This window comes from Musa acuminata, chromosome BXJ1-7 (assembly GCF_036884655.1).
Source record: "Musa acuminata AAA Group cultivar baxijiao chromosome BXJ1-7, Cavendish_Baxijiao_AAA, whole genome shotgun sequence".
Classification (NCBI taxonomy): domain Eukaryota; kingdom Viridiplantae; phylum Streptophyta; class Magnoliopsida; order Zingiberales; family Musaceae; genus Musa; species Musa acuminata.
The window spans coordinates 37,217,509-37,236,004 of NC_088333.1; the positions used below are offsets into that span (position 1 = coordinate 37,217,509).

At 35.9% G+C, this 18,496-nt stretch overlaps 2 protein-coding genes across 2 annotated transcripts; both read right to left on the reverse strand.

Moving 5' to 3' along the window:
* Positions 1-365: 365 nt before the first annotated feature.
* LOC135586049 (WRKY transcription factor WRKY76-like) lies at positions 366-2,136 on the reverse strand. The gene is made up of 5 exons (XM_065192679.1): positions 2,024-2,136; positions 1,756-1,870; positions 1,606-1,662; positions 1,165-1,515; positions 366-1,085 (listed from the first exon to the last, which is right to left on the reverse strand). The coding sequence occupies exons 2-5, from the start codon at positions 1,834-1,836 to the stop codon at positions 630-632; spliced, it is 945 nt and encodes a 314-aa protein (XP_065048751.1). The 5' UTR covers positions 1,837-1,870; positions 2,024-2,136; the 3' UTR covers positions 366-629.
* Positions 2,137-6,101: 3,965 nt separating this feature from the next.
* On the reverse strand, positions 6,102-11,049 carry LOC135679194 (uncharacterized). The gene is made up of 5 exons (XM_065192680.1): positions 10,058-11,049; positions 7,721-7,778; positions 7,534-7,617; positions 7,314-7,455; positions 6,102-7,011 (listed from the first exon to the last, which is right to left on the reverse strand). Exons 1-5 carry the CDS (start codon positions 10,545-10,547, stop codon positions 6,619-6,621), a joined length of 1,167 nt encoding a protein of 388 aa, XP_065048752.1. The 5' UTR covers positions 10,548-11,049; the 3' UTR covers positions 6,102-6,618.
* Positions 11,050-18,496: the final 7,447 nt, after the last annotated feature.

The window sequence follows — 18,496 nt, forward strand, 5'->3', positions numbered from 1 at the left end:
GCTTTGCTCGGTATGATATAAAATTAAAAACCTTGATTCTTATCTTATTTATTCAATTTTTTTTTTTTCAAAAATACAGTGAACTGAATCGATACGGGAGCAAAGGTAAAACAAGTATTCAAGATATCCTTCCCCATCACTCCATAGTATATATCCACAATGTAATTAGATATCTATTTAACATTCAACGACTTACACATGGAATTGTATCAACAAGATGCGAAAGTACAAAAAGTGATGCAAACTGCAAGCACCACACTCCATGATGGGTGCATTAAAAGCCACCTCCGTGCAAAATTTGATCTGAGGCAAGGAATCATTCGTACATATGATTCTAATTAATTAAGCATTTGACATTGCCAAGATAGAGGAAGATAAACCTTAACGAATCTTACTCCTTACAACGGTAGCACAGTGTGCTCATTATACACTGAATCGCTAGGGATATGCAAATTCCAGAAATCAAATTAGGTATGAACTTGTTCTTATTGGCTGCCAAGAACAAGAGCTTGAACCTGGAAGCTGCTCAGTGTCTGGACAATTCTTTGGCCTTCAACTCAGCAATCTCCAACAAAATTTGACCTAACCCTGCTACAAATCTAGCTCTATTTACACGAACAACAGCATGCTTAGTTTTGAGCTGGTGGATGCTGAGGCATCTTCCCAGAAATCGCATCCGCAAGTGCAGTCGTGAAATTTGGATCCTTCGTCAATGATGTGGCCATCTGCTCAACAAGCAGCCGCTGGAACATCGGTGACTCCATCTCTCTGCAGAACCTCACAAGATCTGGTTGAGATCCCCGCTGCGTGAGATCGAGGGTGATGGTCGGGCACGAAGGGCCGATGGAGACCAAGCATGGCTGCGGTCCACTCTGCACCGAACCTGCTCCCTGTGAAAGATGCCCATGGTTGTGCTCACCTTCATATGTAGCCACCAAGATGGATCTGTCTTCTGCACTTCTCTGCACCTTTTTCTTGACAGGGCATGTAGGTGCGAAGGAGCATCTGTAATAAGCTCTGGGAGATGGGTTGTCTCTGGTAACCTTCTGCCCGTATTTCCTCCATTGATACCCATCTTTGACCACCTAAGAGCAGCAAAGGAAGAACGTGAGAGCCAGAACTCGCTTCTCTAATTAGCCATTCATGGCTGCTAATGGAACTAACCAGGCTCGAATCCGATGGCTCTGTTTGGACATAAACCTTGGATATCTTGAGCTTAGGATCTTCCCTGAATCTTTTGAACATATTGTCTTCGTTTGAGTTGCTCTCGATGTAGCTGACAACCCCATCGATCTTCTCAGAACCCACTTCGCCATAGTTGACCATTTCAGGACTCTCGCTCTTCCTCTTCCTCCTCGGCGACTCCGCCTCTCCCTTGGAAGGAGAGGAGCCTACCAGGTTGAAGAACTGATTACAGAGAGCATTGTAGTTGTGGTGCATGGCGCTGACCATCTCCGTGAGCATCTTATTCTCCTTGCTCATCTGATTCAACTTGGCTTCCAGTCCTACTTCAACCTGTCATCCACTTATCGAGCAGGTTAAGCATGCTTGAGGGTAAGTACGCAGCAGCATACGGTCCGTAATCAACCTTCTTGAAGAACTCACCTCATCTTTCTTCGAAACACTTTGCTGAGCATGCGTCGAACGAGTTTGAGGCTGTCTCTGCGAACTCAAAACCGATGAACTCAGCAAACGGAATTCCCAAAGCAGATTACAGTGACGAAGGATGCAAGCGGGATGCATATGTTCACTCACCGAAGCTTCGTCGGGGAGCCAGCGAGGGCCGACGCTGAGGTCGAGAGCAAGAGATGATGTATTGATCCACGTCGACTCCATCGCCTATGACGAGGTAGCAAACTGGTGTGGCTCGCTGCATACGAAGGCAATACCAGCGTGAAGGAGGTTGGAAGACACAAAGCTGCTTCTCGTATATATAGAAGCAACTTTGGATTCTGCGACGAATTTATGGGAGAGAATTTGATATGAAGATGAAACAGGTGGGGAGAAGAACCAGAAGACCCACAAGGACGTCAACATAGCATCACCTCCTCATTCAAGAACAACACTTCCAGGATCGAGCCAGAAATTTTCCGCTATATTCTTACCGGAAGGCTCATGCCAGTAAAAGGATTAGATTTATTGCACTCAGAAAGATGGCCCGACATTGATGGGAAGTGGAACGAAACTGGAGTGCCATCTCAGCTAAACCACGAAGAGTCTAAAATTGTGGGCAACGAAGTCAAGGTTTCCAAGTTCAAAGCTCAGAAAAGAGTCTCACCTTCACTGGCCATTGGTTCCCTCGGTTCTGCCTTGCGACACACTACTCTCCACAGTGCAGAAGAACGTTTCATGTCCCACTCGTTTGGCCCCAATGAATTCTCTTCTCCCACTTGGGCACAAGAAGAGAAGGTTTGCAAGTGTCCCACCGGGAGAAGACTCATGGGCGCAAGTTCTTCTGGTCTGTGAATCCAAAAACCGAAAATATTGACTGAGGAATCTATCAGTGCATGGACATGAACGTATTTTGTCAGATTAAAGATAGATTATGAAATGCTATTACTCATCATCATCTTTTGTTTATAATTCTTTGCATAATATACATACATAAAACAGTAATAAGCATCTCTTGATCAATCTTTTTGCACTGTATTTGGGATATAAGAATCTGGTAGTATGCATGGAGATGAGGTGTTCTTGACCGAAGACTCAAATGTCTCACCAACGTACACAAATTAAAGACGGGTAGAATATGTAACATCAAATGATGGGGACCAAATGACCATAGAATTCAACAAGTCAACAATTCCATACTGTTCTCCCAATGACTACTTTATAGAAATTTTGATCATGATGAGTAGATTATTGATTCTTCGAGACGATCAACAGTTTTCTTGTTCTCGAAGTATGCTTCGTATTCAAGCTTAGAAACAGGAAAATTCCATCGCTCGAGTACCTATTCTATTTGATCTGTTAATATCAGAAGGAATAAGATGTGATTTGTATGTGATCAAGATGCATGGAATAAGGGAATTCATATTATTTGCATATATTCAATCTATTTAAATCCGATTTAAAATAGCTAAATAATTATATTTCAACTAAATACTAGTTCTTAATTGTTTTTGGTTGAGACTGTTGTACCATGAAAAGAACTGCTGCAAGTGCCTTGTCTAGAGGGTGAATTCCACCTACAGAAATGGGTCAATAGAAAGAACAACTCAGTCGAGATTTCCTCCTAGGTAGAAGGTCAAGCCAAGACTTCCTGCCAACAAGCTGTGGCCCTCAAGCCGCAATACGTAGCACCAGTTGGAAACTACTTGGATTTTGCTGGAATTGAAGGCTCAGGTCACATCACAGTGGTTCCCTCCACAGGCTTTGCCATCCATACACGCCACTTGAGAGAGAGAGAGTGAGAGAGAGAAGGAATTCATGGTGGTAGCGTTTAAAACAATCAGAGAAACAAGTGCAGGATGATGGATCAGCTGCTAACCGATGGATGTGATGAAAGTGGAAGAAGGGAGGAGGAATTGAAGCGTGGTGGTTGGGCGAGGTGTACCAGCAAGACGACTTTGGAGGAGGACAAGACCGTCGAGTCAACGGGCGGGAGGAGGTAGCGTGCAGCTCCCGGCGCACGTCGCAGTTGCGGGCGGAGCCGCGTGCGCGCACGATTACTCCAGCGGTCGCAGCACGCCCAAGTCGCCGGCGCACGTCAACACCCCAACCAATCCGGAGACTATGAAAGCGAGCAGACTTCGCTTCCAACGCTACTGACTGTGTGAGAGAGGAGAGAGGAGAGGGAGAGAGATTGCACGTCAAGTTCATGGCATCTTACCACCACAAGTCCGTCAAGCACAATACGGAATAAGCATGGACATGGAACGGAGAGCATATGGAATTATTATACCAAATCGTGTGAAAGGAATCAGCCGCCTACGCATTTTTATAGATGCGTTTGCTCTCGCATTCGAAATGTTCATTTTATATATTTTTTAAATTATAAAAATATATTATGACTTTATCTAAAATTATAAAATTATCAAAATAATTTTTAAATTTTATTTTATATTTATATTTATTATATATTTTAACCATACAAAATTTCTTATAAGATTTACATACAATTTTTTTTATGTATTTGCTTATTTAATTTAAATAAAAAATTATATTTACTATATATATATATATTTAAATTATAGTTCTTGTCGATTGCTTACAAAAACACTCATACATTCATTAAAATATAAATATGTTCTTTTTTGCTTGACTTGGCATTTCTTGAAAGTCAAGGATTCTCTCTAATTTCCTACATATATTAGAGTTTATTTATCGGCAGGCATTTATGACTTGATAAAGATGTGTACAAAAAGCCAACAGCCGCTGCCCATTTATGACTCGATTGTCGCATGATAGACAATATCTCATGTAAAATAATTAGTACATTACATACTAGTCTTTATTAATCCATTTCATTAAAAAAAAGGATGAAAATATTAAATTTTAATTACTCTAATCCCGATAAAAATGAAATATATTTTTTTTTGAAGCCAATCGGAAGGGTTGACATCTCACCACATTTGATGAAATGAATCAAACTGAACGTCGCCATATTTATTTATACAATCAAAAGAAATCGAATACGGTGTGATCGCCATTGATTCGATGACCAGACAGACCATTTCTTATGGCTAAAGAAAAGAATAAAAAGGAAATAAAACTAAAGGAACGATAGTCAGCATCACGTCCGGGGAATGACGCGACGAAGTCTTTCGTCATCGCCGACGTCGGCTGCTGCGTTCGAAAACCTCGCCGTGCTTTGTGTAACGTTGTAGAATCGGCGGCGACTCGGTTGGGCTTTTCTTTTGACTTGATTTAAAGATCACGTCATGGTTGCCGTCTTCGTGCACGACCCGATAACGCCGTCGGGTGACCGCGGTTTCAGAATCGCTCGAATCGAAATCGAATATATATATATATATATATATATAGTCGAATGATTTTGATCTTAAAATTTGGACTGATCGATCATTGGACTTTTCAATCTCTATTTATATTTTATATTTTTTTTAATTTTAAATTAGAACAATCAATTTTGATTCTCATATCAAATTTTAGGAATTCGAATCATCACTCTCAATGATCATATATAATTCACATAATTATTATACAGATATTTTATTTTAGCTCGACGCTAGTAAATGTCACGTATCGGGCGCGAATCTTGAACCCGTTTATCGGGATTCTGCACGAATCTCAAAGCACAAGCGGGTCCGGTGGAAAATTATGGGCTGCTTCGAGCTGCCTCATGTGGAAAATTCAATAGGTGGGCCAGAGGAGATGAGGCTACATTAAAATGCACTAACGAAGACTGGCCCAAATTGACTTTTAGGCCGAATCCAGGTCAAAACTGGCCCTGCCTATAATATATTATTGTCCTTTTTATATTGTTTTAGAATGCCCCTTTTGATGTTTTATAGATTTATTATCATATTCTGATAACTTTTTATTTGTTGAAGGAAGTAGCAGTCAGAGAGAGAGAGAGAGAGAGAGAGGTTGGGTGAAATTTGTTGTGTATAAAAATTAATATTCTTATTATTAATGAAAAATAGGGATTTTAATTTTAAGATTTATTTGCATCTGTAACATGTCTTGATTAACTTAAATTTGAATTTATTTGTTGTTTTACTGTATATTTTTCTTTAAATTTGATTTTTTTATAAAAAATATTTACTATACTATATGCATATTTGGCTTTATTATTTAAGAATAAAAAATATTATTATTCTTTTGTTCATCTATTATTTGATGAGTTGTTTAGCTACCAGTGGAGGGGATTGCATTTAGTCCAAAACCTAAAACATAAAAAGTCCTTCAGGAGAGAAACAACAACAAAAATTGAGGAGGCTTTTTTGGGCAATTCCTCTTACTGCATTGGCACCCCCCCCCCCAAGTGCCATGCTTTCTTTTGCACAAACAAAAAAGCAGTCTTTGTGATCTCAGTCTGCAATGCCTTTTCAGATTTGATTGCTTTGAGCATTGAAATCAAAAGCAGAGTAACCAAAGTTTCATGAACTTCTTTTCCTGCTAAATGGCCAAAGTTATCACCTTTCAGTCTTTTCACAAAGATCAAATCTCGACTCACTTTATCATCAATCTTAACAAATACTTTTTTAACTCTGGAAGAATCAAGCTGCATCCTCTCAGCAATCCCCATCTGTTCAGCACCAATTACCAGAAGAATATGTTGACAAAGAAGATTGCAACAAGCCAACTGCATCAAGAATATATTAGGTGAGCTAATGTTTGATTTTACAAACTGAACTATTGATTGATTTGCAACTTCTCCTACTTCTGACACTGCATCTAACAAAAGATTAAAAAAAAAAAAAAACAGCCAACTACCTTCTTCACAGAATTGTTAATTGCACCAGCCGGGTTAACACTGCACACCCGAAGAAATCTAACCAAATCAACAATGCATTTTAAACACTCTACATCCAACATATTGCATAAAGTTAGTGCATAATCATACACAAGGGCCTCTCTCCCTCGAGAAAGCACAAAACCACCTTCCAGAATCAAGTTACAAATTATTAACCCCCATGGACCTCCCTGTAGTCGCTATGAAATGTTCAGTCTGTCCGCCGCTGCCGTTGGCAATTCCAAATCAACACCACCTGCCTCCTCGCTTCCAATTGTATTCTCTTCCACCTTATGATTAGCATTAACCAAATTCCCTTCTCCCCCATCCGTTGATAAGTTAGTAGCTGCACATTCTTTGAATCTGTAACAGGTTACAACGTGATCATTGGTTATACCCGAGGCTTGCATGAAGGAATAGATGACTGTTGGACCGACACTCCTTAAACCCCTCCGCATCAGGTCTTTGCTTATAGCATCTGCTTTAGCAGATTTTACAGGGACCTGACGTGAGTTTCGGAATCCGCTCAAGATGGGTTTGTGGTTCACAAAGCTCCAACAATATCTATCAAATGATCCGAACTCCTCTATGATCTACATCAAAAGAGCAAAAGTCATGACACCCTTGATGATAATGGCATGACACCAAACAACAACTTTTCAGTGAATAGCACAAACAAAAACAAAGTTCCCCAAATATGCATGAGACAAGATTAGTAGGAAATCCATACCCATAAAGCTTCCAATGATCAGTGCACATACAGAAAGATCCAAAGAAAATATAGATCACATACTAAGAAATTATCGGAAATAATCAGAAGTTTCTATCATATAAATATACAAGCAGGAGATAACCCTATACACCAAATAGAACCGAGAGAGAGAGAGAGAGAGACCTTTATTACTTGGGGTGCATTTTCAATGATGGCCCGCAATTTTGGCTCTGACAATAAGGAGTTTGCAGTGCTTCCTGGGACTATGATTTTTTTCTCATTGAGCTTGGAGACCAATGTTGGGTTGAAATCCATGAAAACCTCCCTTGAACATATACCAGAATATTTTAAGGTTGTGTACTCTTTAATAATTAAGTAGGGACATGTCACAGGTTACATTTACCTAAATAGGTGCCTCTTGCTCAGAATTGCAGGCCAAGTATGTTCAGCCAATGCACCTGACAATGAAAGCAACTCAAATAGTTTCCTGTAAATATTTTCAGATTGTCAGACCTCGAAAAGTTATATACCAAACCACTGCAAACTTCTCAAATTTACAATAGAGCGAGACGATGGATGAAATTGCATACTTGTCATCATGAACTGGTACCCCCCACTCTTCGTCATGGAAAACAGCATAACAAGGATCTGTTGTAATAGATAAATGAAGATCTTTTTCTCAGAATAGGAGCAGAGAGCGCGAAAAATGAATTAGCATTGAAAATTCAAATCATAAAGGACATAGAGATAGGTTGCTTAGATGAGTCTTAGCACCATGGTTAGGGTTGCTTCATTGCGACCACTAGTGTAAAACATTCAAACAACCTAACAGGATTTCTACATGTTTTGGCAAAGCTCAAATACTTTATCCTCCTAAAACCCCAGCTTGTAACAGCCTAAGCAGTGGAATGCCCTTTTAGTAATTATAAAGATATTAGAATACCCATTGACCATTTTAACATACTTTAAACTCTAATCATTTTAAATAATTACTACCTTGGTTAATGTTGGAAATGATACTTAGTCTCAACTATCATTAACATAAAACTTGATATAATATGCATCTTCCAACCAATAAAAAAAAATCATAATCCAGCAAGCTGTAAATTTTGACTTCTTGCTATTATTGATTGTGGTCAATCCTTTTTGTCATCCCACAATATCAGAACCATGTTCAGAAAAGGATAAAGAGGTCAATAAAGATCAAGTGGACCACGAGATATTGAAAAGTATGCAGAAAATGGGGATGAACAAAATAGCAAATACAACTAGAATGATGAGAGTGGATGATGTTCGATACAGAATATCAGATTGCTTGATGGATGGTGAATGCCACAGGATTTAATGTCATAATAGTATCTATAATACAAATAAAGTATATGATATTTTTGTTGGTCAACCCAATTTGGAGGAAGTCTCCAACTGCAGATATATCTTCAAAAAATAAAAAATAGGATAATTTGCAATAACTTGTAAAGACTAGCAAAACAATATCCAGAGTTCAGACCAGATTCTCAAAATTGATAATAAAATCCTACATGCCATAAAATGCCAAGGAATGACAAGGAACCAAGGTGCAATTCATGGAGGATAGAATTGAAAGAAGAAATTGAAGGATGATCAAGGGAATAATTTCAGTGGAAAAGAGAGAATACACAACCAAAGAAGGTTATATGAGCACAATATCACAGTCTAATACACAGAAAACTAGGAAAGACTCTTCTGTTCCCAATTCACATACAGTGAGACACTTAAAATAACCATAAGCGACAAATAACTTGAAAGCATGCAGTCACAATTAGATTCAGGTGTAGAACATCTGTGATCAATAAATAACCCACCAATCTGGCGATAAAAACTGAGATCTTCCTAAAAATAAATAAGCTTTCCATTTTCACTTGACAAGATGATTTGTTTTCCATGTAAAGAAAGGGATCAATAGAATCAAAAAAGTTTCATGTATAAAAGAAATGAGTAGGAGCAACAACTTCAATAAAGAAAAAAATGACAGAAAGTAGGAAGAAAAAATGGAAAACACTTATTGTGCTCTACAATCATGGATAAGATGACAAAGAACATGAAGAATCTGTAATGCTTATGGTCCCAATAAGGCTTACAAGCTACTGGATTCGATGGACAACTTATTTTAACACAAGAAAATATTGATTTCATGAACGTGGTCCCATGGACCCAGCCTTAATATTTTTTCATCACCTAACCTATGAGACCACTTCTATAATCTGAGAATCTTAACAAAATTTAAATGTATACCACCAAAAAAAGTAGAACTGTGTTGAAACTGGTGCAGTACATGCCTTAGCTGCTACAGGTTTCCAATCTGACAAAAGCTTGGAAAAAATCCAAAAAATTCAAGACAGAAAAAATTGTTGGTTGGAATAAAATGGTATTACAAATGAAGGTACAATAAGCGTTTGAAATATTCAGTGAACTATTGCAGCATCGAAGGTTTTCACTCATAATCTATTCCAAAAAAAAGAGCTTACAAAATCATTCAAGAGCCTGTAACCCAACATTTTCAAGCAATTATAAGTATGCATCTATAGCAAAAACTTTACCATTTGTGAGAAAGGTATTTAACAAAAATGATGAACAACCTAACTAAAAGGACAAGCATTACTAAATCCCAATAGGACTACAACAGTACCCTTTGCATTAACCAAGGTTCTGAACGTCTGCAGATACAAATAGACAAAAGCTATTAAATTGAAGATCTGATAAGAAGAAAGAAGAAAGAAGAAGAATGACTTCTCATTTTTGTTCAGCAAAATGCATTACCCCGCTTAACCTTTAAGGTTGGGAGGACATTAGCAAAAATATGTATTCTATGATTAACATATAAGGTGAAATGAGATTCACAAATGTCAAGCAGCAGCATAAATTCACAACCGGATGGCGAGGAAACGTACCAGTATTTGGAGTCACCCAGGCGCACCTCCTCTTCCCATCCAAGTACTCCGGTGGCGGCATTGTCGTACCATCAGGAACCATCTTTTCCAGCTTCACGCCAATCTTCTCTGGCTTTGAAACGATCCGCCTCGGCCTCCTCAAGAAGCTTGAACTTCCGATCCTCCCAGTAGACGCCCGGCTACAGAATGAGTCCACAGAAGCATCCGAGCAGCATGAAGCATTAAGCGACAAGTTGGACCGCAGAAGTAGTTCGTGCCTTCTCAATGCCGAAGCAGCATTAGGAGACGGCGATGATGAATCAGCAAGAGAAGTTGAAGACTGCTTCTCATCTAAAAGCTCCGGCTCCACTTTCTCCGCCTTCCTCGAGGACTTCAAACCAGTCTTCCGAGCCGCAACCACCAACCTAGCCTTGTTCCCGGCAGGCCCGAGCACCGGCTTCGCCTCCGGTTCGTCAACATTCATGGACCGCACCTTGGGCGCCCCCGACATGGAAACCTCTCCTTGCCCAACGAATCAAACAGGGATGGGGCTCAGTCCAACTTCCCGAGCTAAAAATCCTCTCTTTTCCTCGAAAAAGTAACAACCCTTTCACAACACCCCTCCTTTCCTATCCACAGATCTCGGTGAGCACAGGAAAAACCCCACCGTTTCCACCCAAATCAAGCAAGGACGGGGCACAATCCAACTTCCAAAGCCCAAGATCATCACTCTTTTGCAGAAACCCCCTACCGTAACGAACCAAAACTTCAAATCGACACCGAGGACACCGTAAGCTTCACCAGAACTTCGCGACCACCGCACGAACCCTCGCGAGAGCACAGACTCCGTCCGACGCTGCCGAAACAGACCGCCGTGTACTCACGGGAGCCCTCCACAGCCGGAGCTCCGACGAGGGGTCACCTCGACCACTCCTGCTGCATCAACGCCCGTGCCGCGAACCGATCGCTGGAGGAACCCACTTCGATCCAGGCCTTCGGAGCCCTGCTACTTCTCCTCCTCGGCGAGGGGGGGGTGGAGGGCGTTCCACAATTTAAAACGGGGTGACCGGGAGACGGGGCAGCGCCACCGGCTGTAGCCCGTGGCATTGTCGGGAGGCAGTCACTGGCGCCTTCCGCGGCCGCGTGAATCAGGTCGTTACTACCCAAATGCCATCCCATTTTTATTGTATTTACGTAACTACCACCTTCGTATGCATATAGCCGTCAACTGCTCCGTCGACATAAGATGAAATTACGTATATATCCATCTGTAAAGTTAGAAATTTCAGTATTTATCTCTAAATTTAATGTATGGCGAGTTCTTTTTCTTTCATGCGTCTCCCATTTGCTGTAATCCCTAAAGTATATAATCTATGCGATACATCGTATGAATAGATTGGTAGAGTAAATCGGTCCAAATCTTTAGTTATAATATTTTTATATATTTTTAATATTTTTCAGTTATTCTTTTACTAATAAACATAAATATTTTTATTTTTAATATCCAACATCGATAAAATGATAAGTTAGGTCGGTCGAATAACATCGACAACAAGCATAGAGATAACAATCATTAATGAGACAACGAAAATAAATGATTACGAAGAAGAAAAAATAAATAAATAAAAATGATAACTAAAATAATAATAATAATAATATAGTATTATTATTTTTTTAAATATTATCAAAGAGATTGTTAATAGTAAAAAAAGATATGGTGAATAGTAACTTTTTTTAATAGGCTTAATAGAGGTATCAAAAATATTATAAGAAAAATACTAACTAACATGAAAATCTTTTTGTTTGATTATTATTCTTATTTTTAAACCAATAAGTAAATTCTTATTTTGAAACTCTATTTTTGTACACGAGTTGATTTTTATTGAGTTTTATATTTATTTATTTAAGTCATAATGTTTTTAAGAGATTTACAACGTTTTGATTGATACATTAAAAACACTATAAGTATATTCAATAATATTAAATCTTATATATATATATATATATATATATATATATATATATATATATATATATGTATGTATGTATGTATGTATGTATGTACTACTCTGATTATTTCGTTACGAGATAATTTAGAAATTAGAATAAATAAGCAACACTCTTTGATGTATCTCTCAAAAACAATTTTACTTTCTAAACAAAATTGCTGAAAAGTTTATTGATATTATTTATATTTATTTTATTTCACTCTTAAATCCCGATGATCTTTCGATCATCTATTAATCAATAACTCAATCCCTTCTCTTTCTCCTCAAGAATCCATCAAATCTCTCTCTAATTCGATTGGTTATTTATGCTCCAACATTTCTTTCTTTTATCACATCTCAATCATCCATTAATGTCGACGTACGAGATGTGATAGATTGGGTGACGACCACGTCGATATGTAGGCCATGAGATAACATAAACTATTTGAAAGTTAATTATCCTTAATTCCTTCGAATTTTCACACATTTATATAGTTGAAAAGATTCTCGAGAAAATTCTCATTTTTCTTAATACTTTGAATAACTTAGCCACGTATCTTTTCTTTTCTTTTATGAATCAGTTCAGTTTTTATATTATATTATAATATTTTTAATACTATAACATAGTGTAAAATTAATGCAACACAATACAAAAAATTTGTAATATATATTTTAATAATTATAATAATTATAAACTGATCCATAAGAAAAACAAAAGAAAGAAAGGAAAAATCGATAGATAATTAGTTATCAAATAAAAATATTTTAAATATTAATAAAAAAAGTATTGTTAAACAATTTTCACGAGCGATATTTTTTTTGAGAAAAATAAAAATAACTATTTTTTCGAAAACTTCATATAATAATAAATAGCATTATTACAACCAAAGACACATATAGATCTCTCTTCACAACGACATTATTTAGGAGTGTGTGCAAGTACATCCCCTTTGGAAAATAGATGGCGATGCTATTTAGGTTTACTGGGGTCATCCTAAAACCTAGTATCACTCGAAGCTTATGTTTGAGCCCCATATGTATTGGGTCAGTGAGAAACCACATCATGCCTCGAAAAGTTATAGGGCGATTCGGTCAATCTAAATAGCACGTTTTGATTTGATACAAATATCAAATGCAACCATAAAAACCACCACCAATATTATAAAAGTACATATATAAATATTATTATTAGTGGGATCCAAAAGTAGACCTTATGAGAGACATATGGTTGTATCATCTACTCACCACCTATTGATCTATTCTCAACCAAAAGACAACAGTCAATTTTCTATAAAAAAAAATAATTTTTTTTAAATTATATTTTTTTAACTAATAATATTATCCCAACTTCTATCTCATTAGTCATTATCTTCGTCTTGTATAATTAGAGGGACGGGGGAGAGCGATAGCGACAATGGTGGTCGACGATTGTAAGGACAGTAGAGGTAAAATTATTATTCTATATAAATTTTTTAAAATAAAAATATTATATTAAAAGTTTTTAAGACTAAGAATTTTTTACATAAATTTGATCAAAAACAAATAAAATGTTAAGCACAAACACAAAATACAAGGAAGAGTCCCTCAATGATTTTACCTTCTTTTTTTAATTGAAAATTATAAATTTGTTAATTTTTTTCTAACAATTTAATAATTATGAGATTATCAATGATTAAATCAAAATCCTTTAATTATCAATGAATTTCGTTCACATTTAAAGTTTAGGATTTATAGAACTTATAATTTAAATCGTTGGGATTAATGATTATTCAACCAAAGTCTTTATCCTTTTTCTTCCTTTTATTCGATCACAGTGACTCTCAAGGCTCTGGAAACATGACACCAACAGATAGATACAGTTCTTCGCTTGGTTTATGTGTGTGGGGTTTTGGCCCGATATCCGACATGGATTTCAGGTCCTGTCGGCCGATGCGGGTTTAGAAAGCATAATGCACATCAGCTTTAAGAAATGATATGATAAAGAAGGTGAGAAGAGCATGATTAATGCATGATTAGGAATGAGCTAATCATGAAGTGGACCCTCTCCCCATTTCCATCTTCATACGGTGATAGCGTCATGACACCTAAAAGATCCCGAAAAGGACTTACGGCCGATCTGTGGTTTGTGCTTGTTTTTATGGAGTTTTGTTGGAGCAGTTTGGGAGCATCGATGCATCCCATTTCTTTTCCTCCTTTTTATGCTACACTTACTAGAGAAAAATATATATAGTACAGTAGTGGGTTTCATCACCCTTAAATATATATATATATATATATATATATATATACATAGAATTTTACTTAGAAAAGAATGATAGTAGGACCTTTTGTGGGGTATAATGTGCAGTGTTCAACCTTAGTTGATGGACTTTGGGGGTCTTTTGTGTCTCAACTTAATTTGCAGCTGGGATTGGGTTTCATAGCATCTTCTAAATGGTGAGTTTGGAGTTCTCAATGTCTCATTCCACGTATTTAATGAAAAAGATGGATAGTATTTTTAATCTGTATGGGTCAATTATGTTTAAATTTTATGTTTTAAATATTAATTTGATGATAATATATGAGATTATGATTCAAAATCTCATCCGATATATTTTTTAAATATATCACTTTGTTTATATGATAAAAGTTTTCATAGTTTATTATAAGGTCTCGAATCTCATTTTTATCATTTATTCTTTGTAGAAAAAATAATAGATACTTTAAAAAATATTTTAAGTAATTATTTGGATTCGAAATATATTTTAGAAGATTTTAGTTAGAGTTGCTACTATTCAGACACTATAAAAGATGTCTTTTTATACTATAAAAATAATTTTACTTTTTTTACATATTAGTTTCTACCCAGATGTAATCTAGTCTGATCTTACTTAAGGATAATAGAAGGGTCTTATTAGACACATTAGATTTAAAGTCCATATAAATCTAAAGATAAACTTATAAGTCTATATAAAGGACTCATTTCAATATTCACTTAAGGATAAACTTAGTCTTTTTGAAATTTTGTGATATTTTTCATACAAGGAATAAAATAAGTTTACTTTGATCATTTACCTAACATGAAAAATCCAAATCTGAGCTCATCAGTATACTTTTAAATTTTGATGTATGCCAAGGAAAAAAAAAACATTTGGTGCTTTTCCTTGTAGAAGAGGCTTTCACATTAGATTTAACTAAATTGAAAGAAAAATTTCTATATATTATTATTCAAAAAATTTGTTTATTTATCCATGGACATAAGCAAAAGATATCATATTTTGAGATCATAGTTATTACTAGTGCATGTTTTTTGCAGCATAGTGAATCAACCACTGTCTTGAACTTGCTCAGTCATGTTGTCTTTCTCTTAGACACAGTAGCAGTGGTGAATAGTTATGTACAACAGATGCAATTGTAGAAGTATATATAGGCCATCTATGACTGACTATACACACAGCAAATCTATTCATAATATAATGGAGGTGGCAGTTCCTGATCTGCAACAAAAGTTAATGTGGATGACAGAAACATGAATGCAAATAAATAAACTGAATGTATGGAAAACTTCATTTAGACATACCTTCGTTTGTTATCTTTTTAAGCTATGCAAGATGAATCCTATGAAAGATGTAGCCACACCCAAATCTCTCTCCAAAATGATTGAGAAAGTTTGTGTTCATGAAGATGCACAGTATGCTGGAAATCTACTCAGTTGGCCCATGAAACACTATTTAGTGAACCTCTGGTGTAATTATTGACAGCATATTCATTGTTGATTCAATGTCCATGTTGGATCATCTGCACCTGCTTGACCAATAACTTCAAAACACTGCAAGGTTGTGCTTTGATCACTATTTAATATATAGTGAAATAGTCATTCTTGTTCCACAATTTAGGGAAGAAATTAAGAACAACTCATTACAGACAGTAGGCAATGATGTATGTGCAGAAAAGCTGTAGTTGAGTACAATCACATATGCCAACATATCCCCAGCCATTGAAGAAAGCCCAAAACACTTATGTGAAGTAATGGACTAAGCTGTTGTCTCAATGCAGTATGGTGGAAAACAGATCATGATCTTTTGTGTGAAATTTTATGAACTTAAGTTCAATATGAAAACTAAAAGCTTATTTTGGAGGATCACTTCTGTGAAGAATTTGAGATATAATTCAACTACAAATTATATGTCCATAGGTTACTGTACCAAAAAACCTGCCCTTTGTAACTTAACTACTGGATATATATGAAACGTTCTAAGTTCAATCAACCACTCAACTTCCAACAAGTCAATAGCATTAGAATTTTACAGAGAGAAAAATTGAAGATTGGTAAGGACCATATAAACAAGTCCTAACTAAAACAATGGTGTCAGGAGATAGTCAGATAGATATCAAGACTATAATTTTCTTAGAATGATAAGTAATTTAAAAGCTTATTCAGAATGGAAACAAAATTTGAATGTCTAGAAGTAACCATTGTTAATAATGGAGTTGCACAGAGAAGATGAAAAGTACAAGTGTGGCTCACATGAGAACAAAGAGAAAGCTAGTGGGTAAGGTGGTGAGAGATTGTCATTGTCCAAAACTTTCAGACTTAGCTGGTAGATCCATTGGGGACTTTAAACCGGTGAATATGTATCTAAGAGCACAATGAAAAAAAAAAAAAAACTACATATATATATACATATATTTCTTTTTAAATATTAGTAATGGTTTGCATAATAAAAATAGTTGTCATTATTGTTCACTCTCAACATAGACTGATTACAATCTTAATCTGCAATGGCTACAAGCAAGCTGCAGTGATGGGCAACTATCCGAGAACAAAAATAAAGGTGCAGTATCATATTCTCTCGGTTCTCATGTGTTCTGCGTTTGGATGTATGATATGTGAATTGGATGCCCGAATGAACTACTTGGATTGAAGTTGACATTGAAGAACTTTCGAAGCTTGGCATCAGCAGCACAACTCTATGCAACCAAATTCCCAGATGGAGGGAAATGGTGTTATTGCATATTTTGCAAATATTTCTGTTCGAGCTAGTTGCATATTAAGCCCTATAGTTATAGCTAGTTTTAGTATCTCGATTATTATATTTTAAAAAGTTACATCGATATTCTAATTATAAAAATGAAACATTTAAATCTATTTATCATAAAACCATCGATTTTATTAATAAAATTATAAAAATAAAAGATAAAAATATAATTTTATCATTCGGGATGACATACGATGTTGGTGATGACTATTGTGAATGAAAAAAATAATAATGAGAGATGAGGGTCTCTCTATATCTAGTCGATACCGACACAGTTCTCGAATGATTTTTTCACCGCTTTGTACCTGTATCAATGTCGACATAGTTACCGAGCGACGAAAGGGCCACTTGGTGTGTGCATCAGTAGTGGCCCTTTCGTTGCTTGACAATTGCATCAATGTCGATACAAATGTAGAGCAACCCTTATCTCTTGTCGTTGTTCTCCTAATTCATAATAGCTATCATGGCCCTGCGATGCTATCATCTGTCACCACCAATTGAAATATTAAAATTATCTTTTTATTTTATATTTTATATTTTCATTGGTAAAACCAATGATATTATAAGAAATGGATCTAGATATTTTACTTTTATAATTATAAAAATATAAATATAACATTTTAAAGTATATGGACCTGAATACTAAATATATAATTAACCCTCTCAATCATCATTATAGTAAAAGAAGAGAGATTGTTTAGAGGGGTAATAGAGAGATATATGTTGAGATGGATAAAATATTTAGAATAAGATATATATGTGTTAGTTATAGGTGTCCTATCACGTGAGTGATGATACCTGTGACACGCTACGACGATCTCTTTTTTTATTATTATTTATATTTTATTATATATTATTTGGTTATATATTATGATGTTCTTAGATCTGTATAATGAGAATCGGATCGAGATCATGATAATAACGATGATTTGTTCTTAGATCTGTGACACGCTCCGGTAGCCTTGTGGTGTGTGTAGAAAGGGAGATCCCTCAGCAATCTGAGAAGCGTCGTCATGCATCTGTTGTGTAGATCACCGTTAGAGAAGAATACACGAATTCTCCTTCATCCGAATCTAAAAATTTTATAAATATACAATCTCTCAAAGTAACATTTATAATATGATATGTGCAGTTTTCTTACACACTAATCATAGTACAACAATCGATTAGGAAATTTGATTTTGTTTTTGTTTTTTTACTGTGCATGAGATGCCGATTCGTGATTTCTTAATAATATATATATATATATATATATATATATATATATATATTAATATCAAAATTATAAATATTTTATATTTTTTAATATATAATATAAATACAATTTCATATTTTTATTAAAACCAACTTTTTCACTTTTCGTTCCCATTGCTTTTAGACCTTGAAATTGTAAAAATTATAACCACCATACACACTTTAAAGAAAAAGACATTGGATATTATACTTTCCACCCC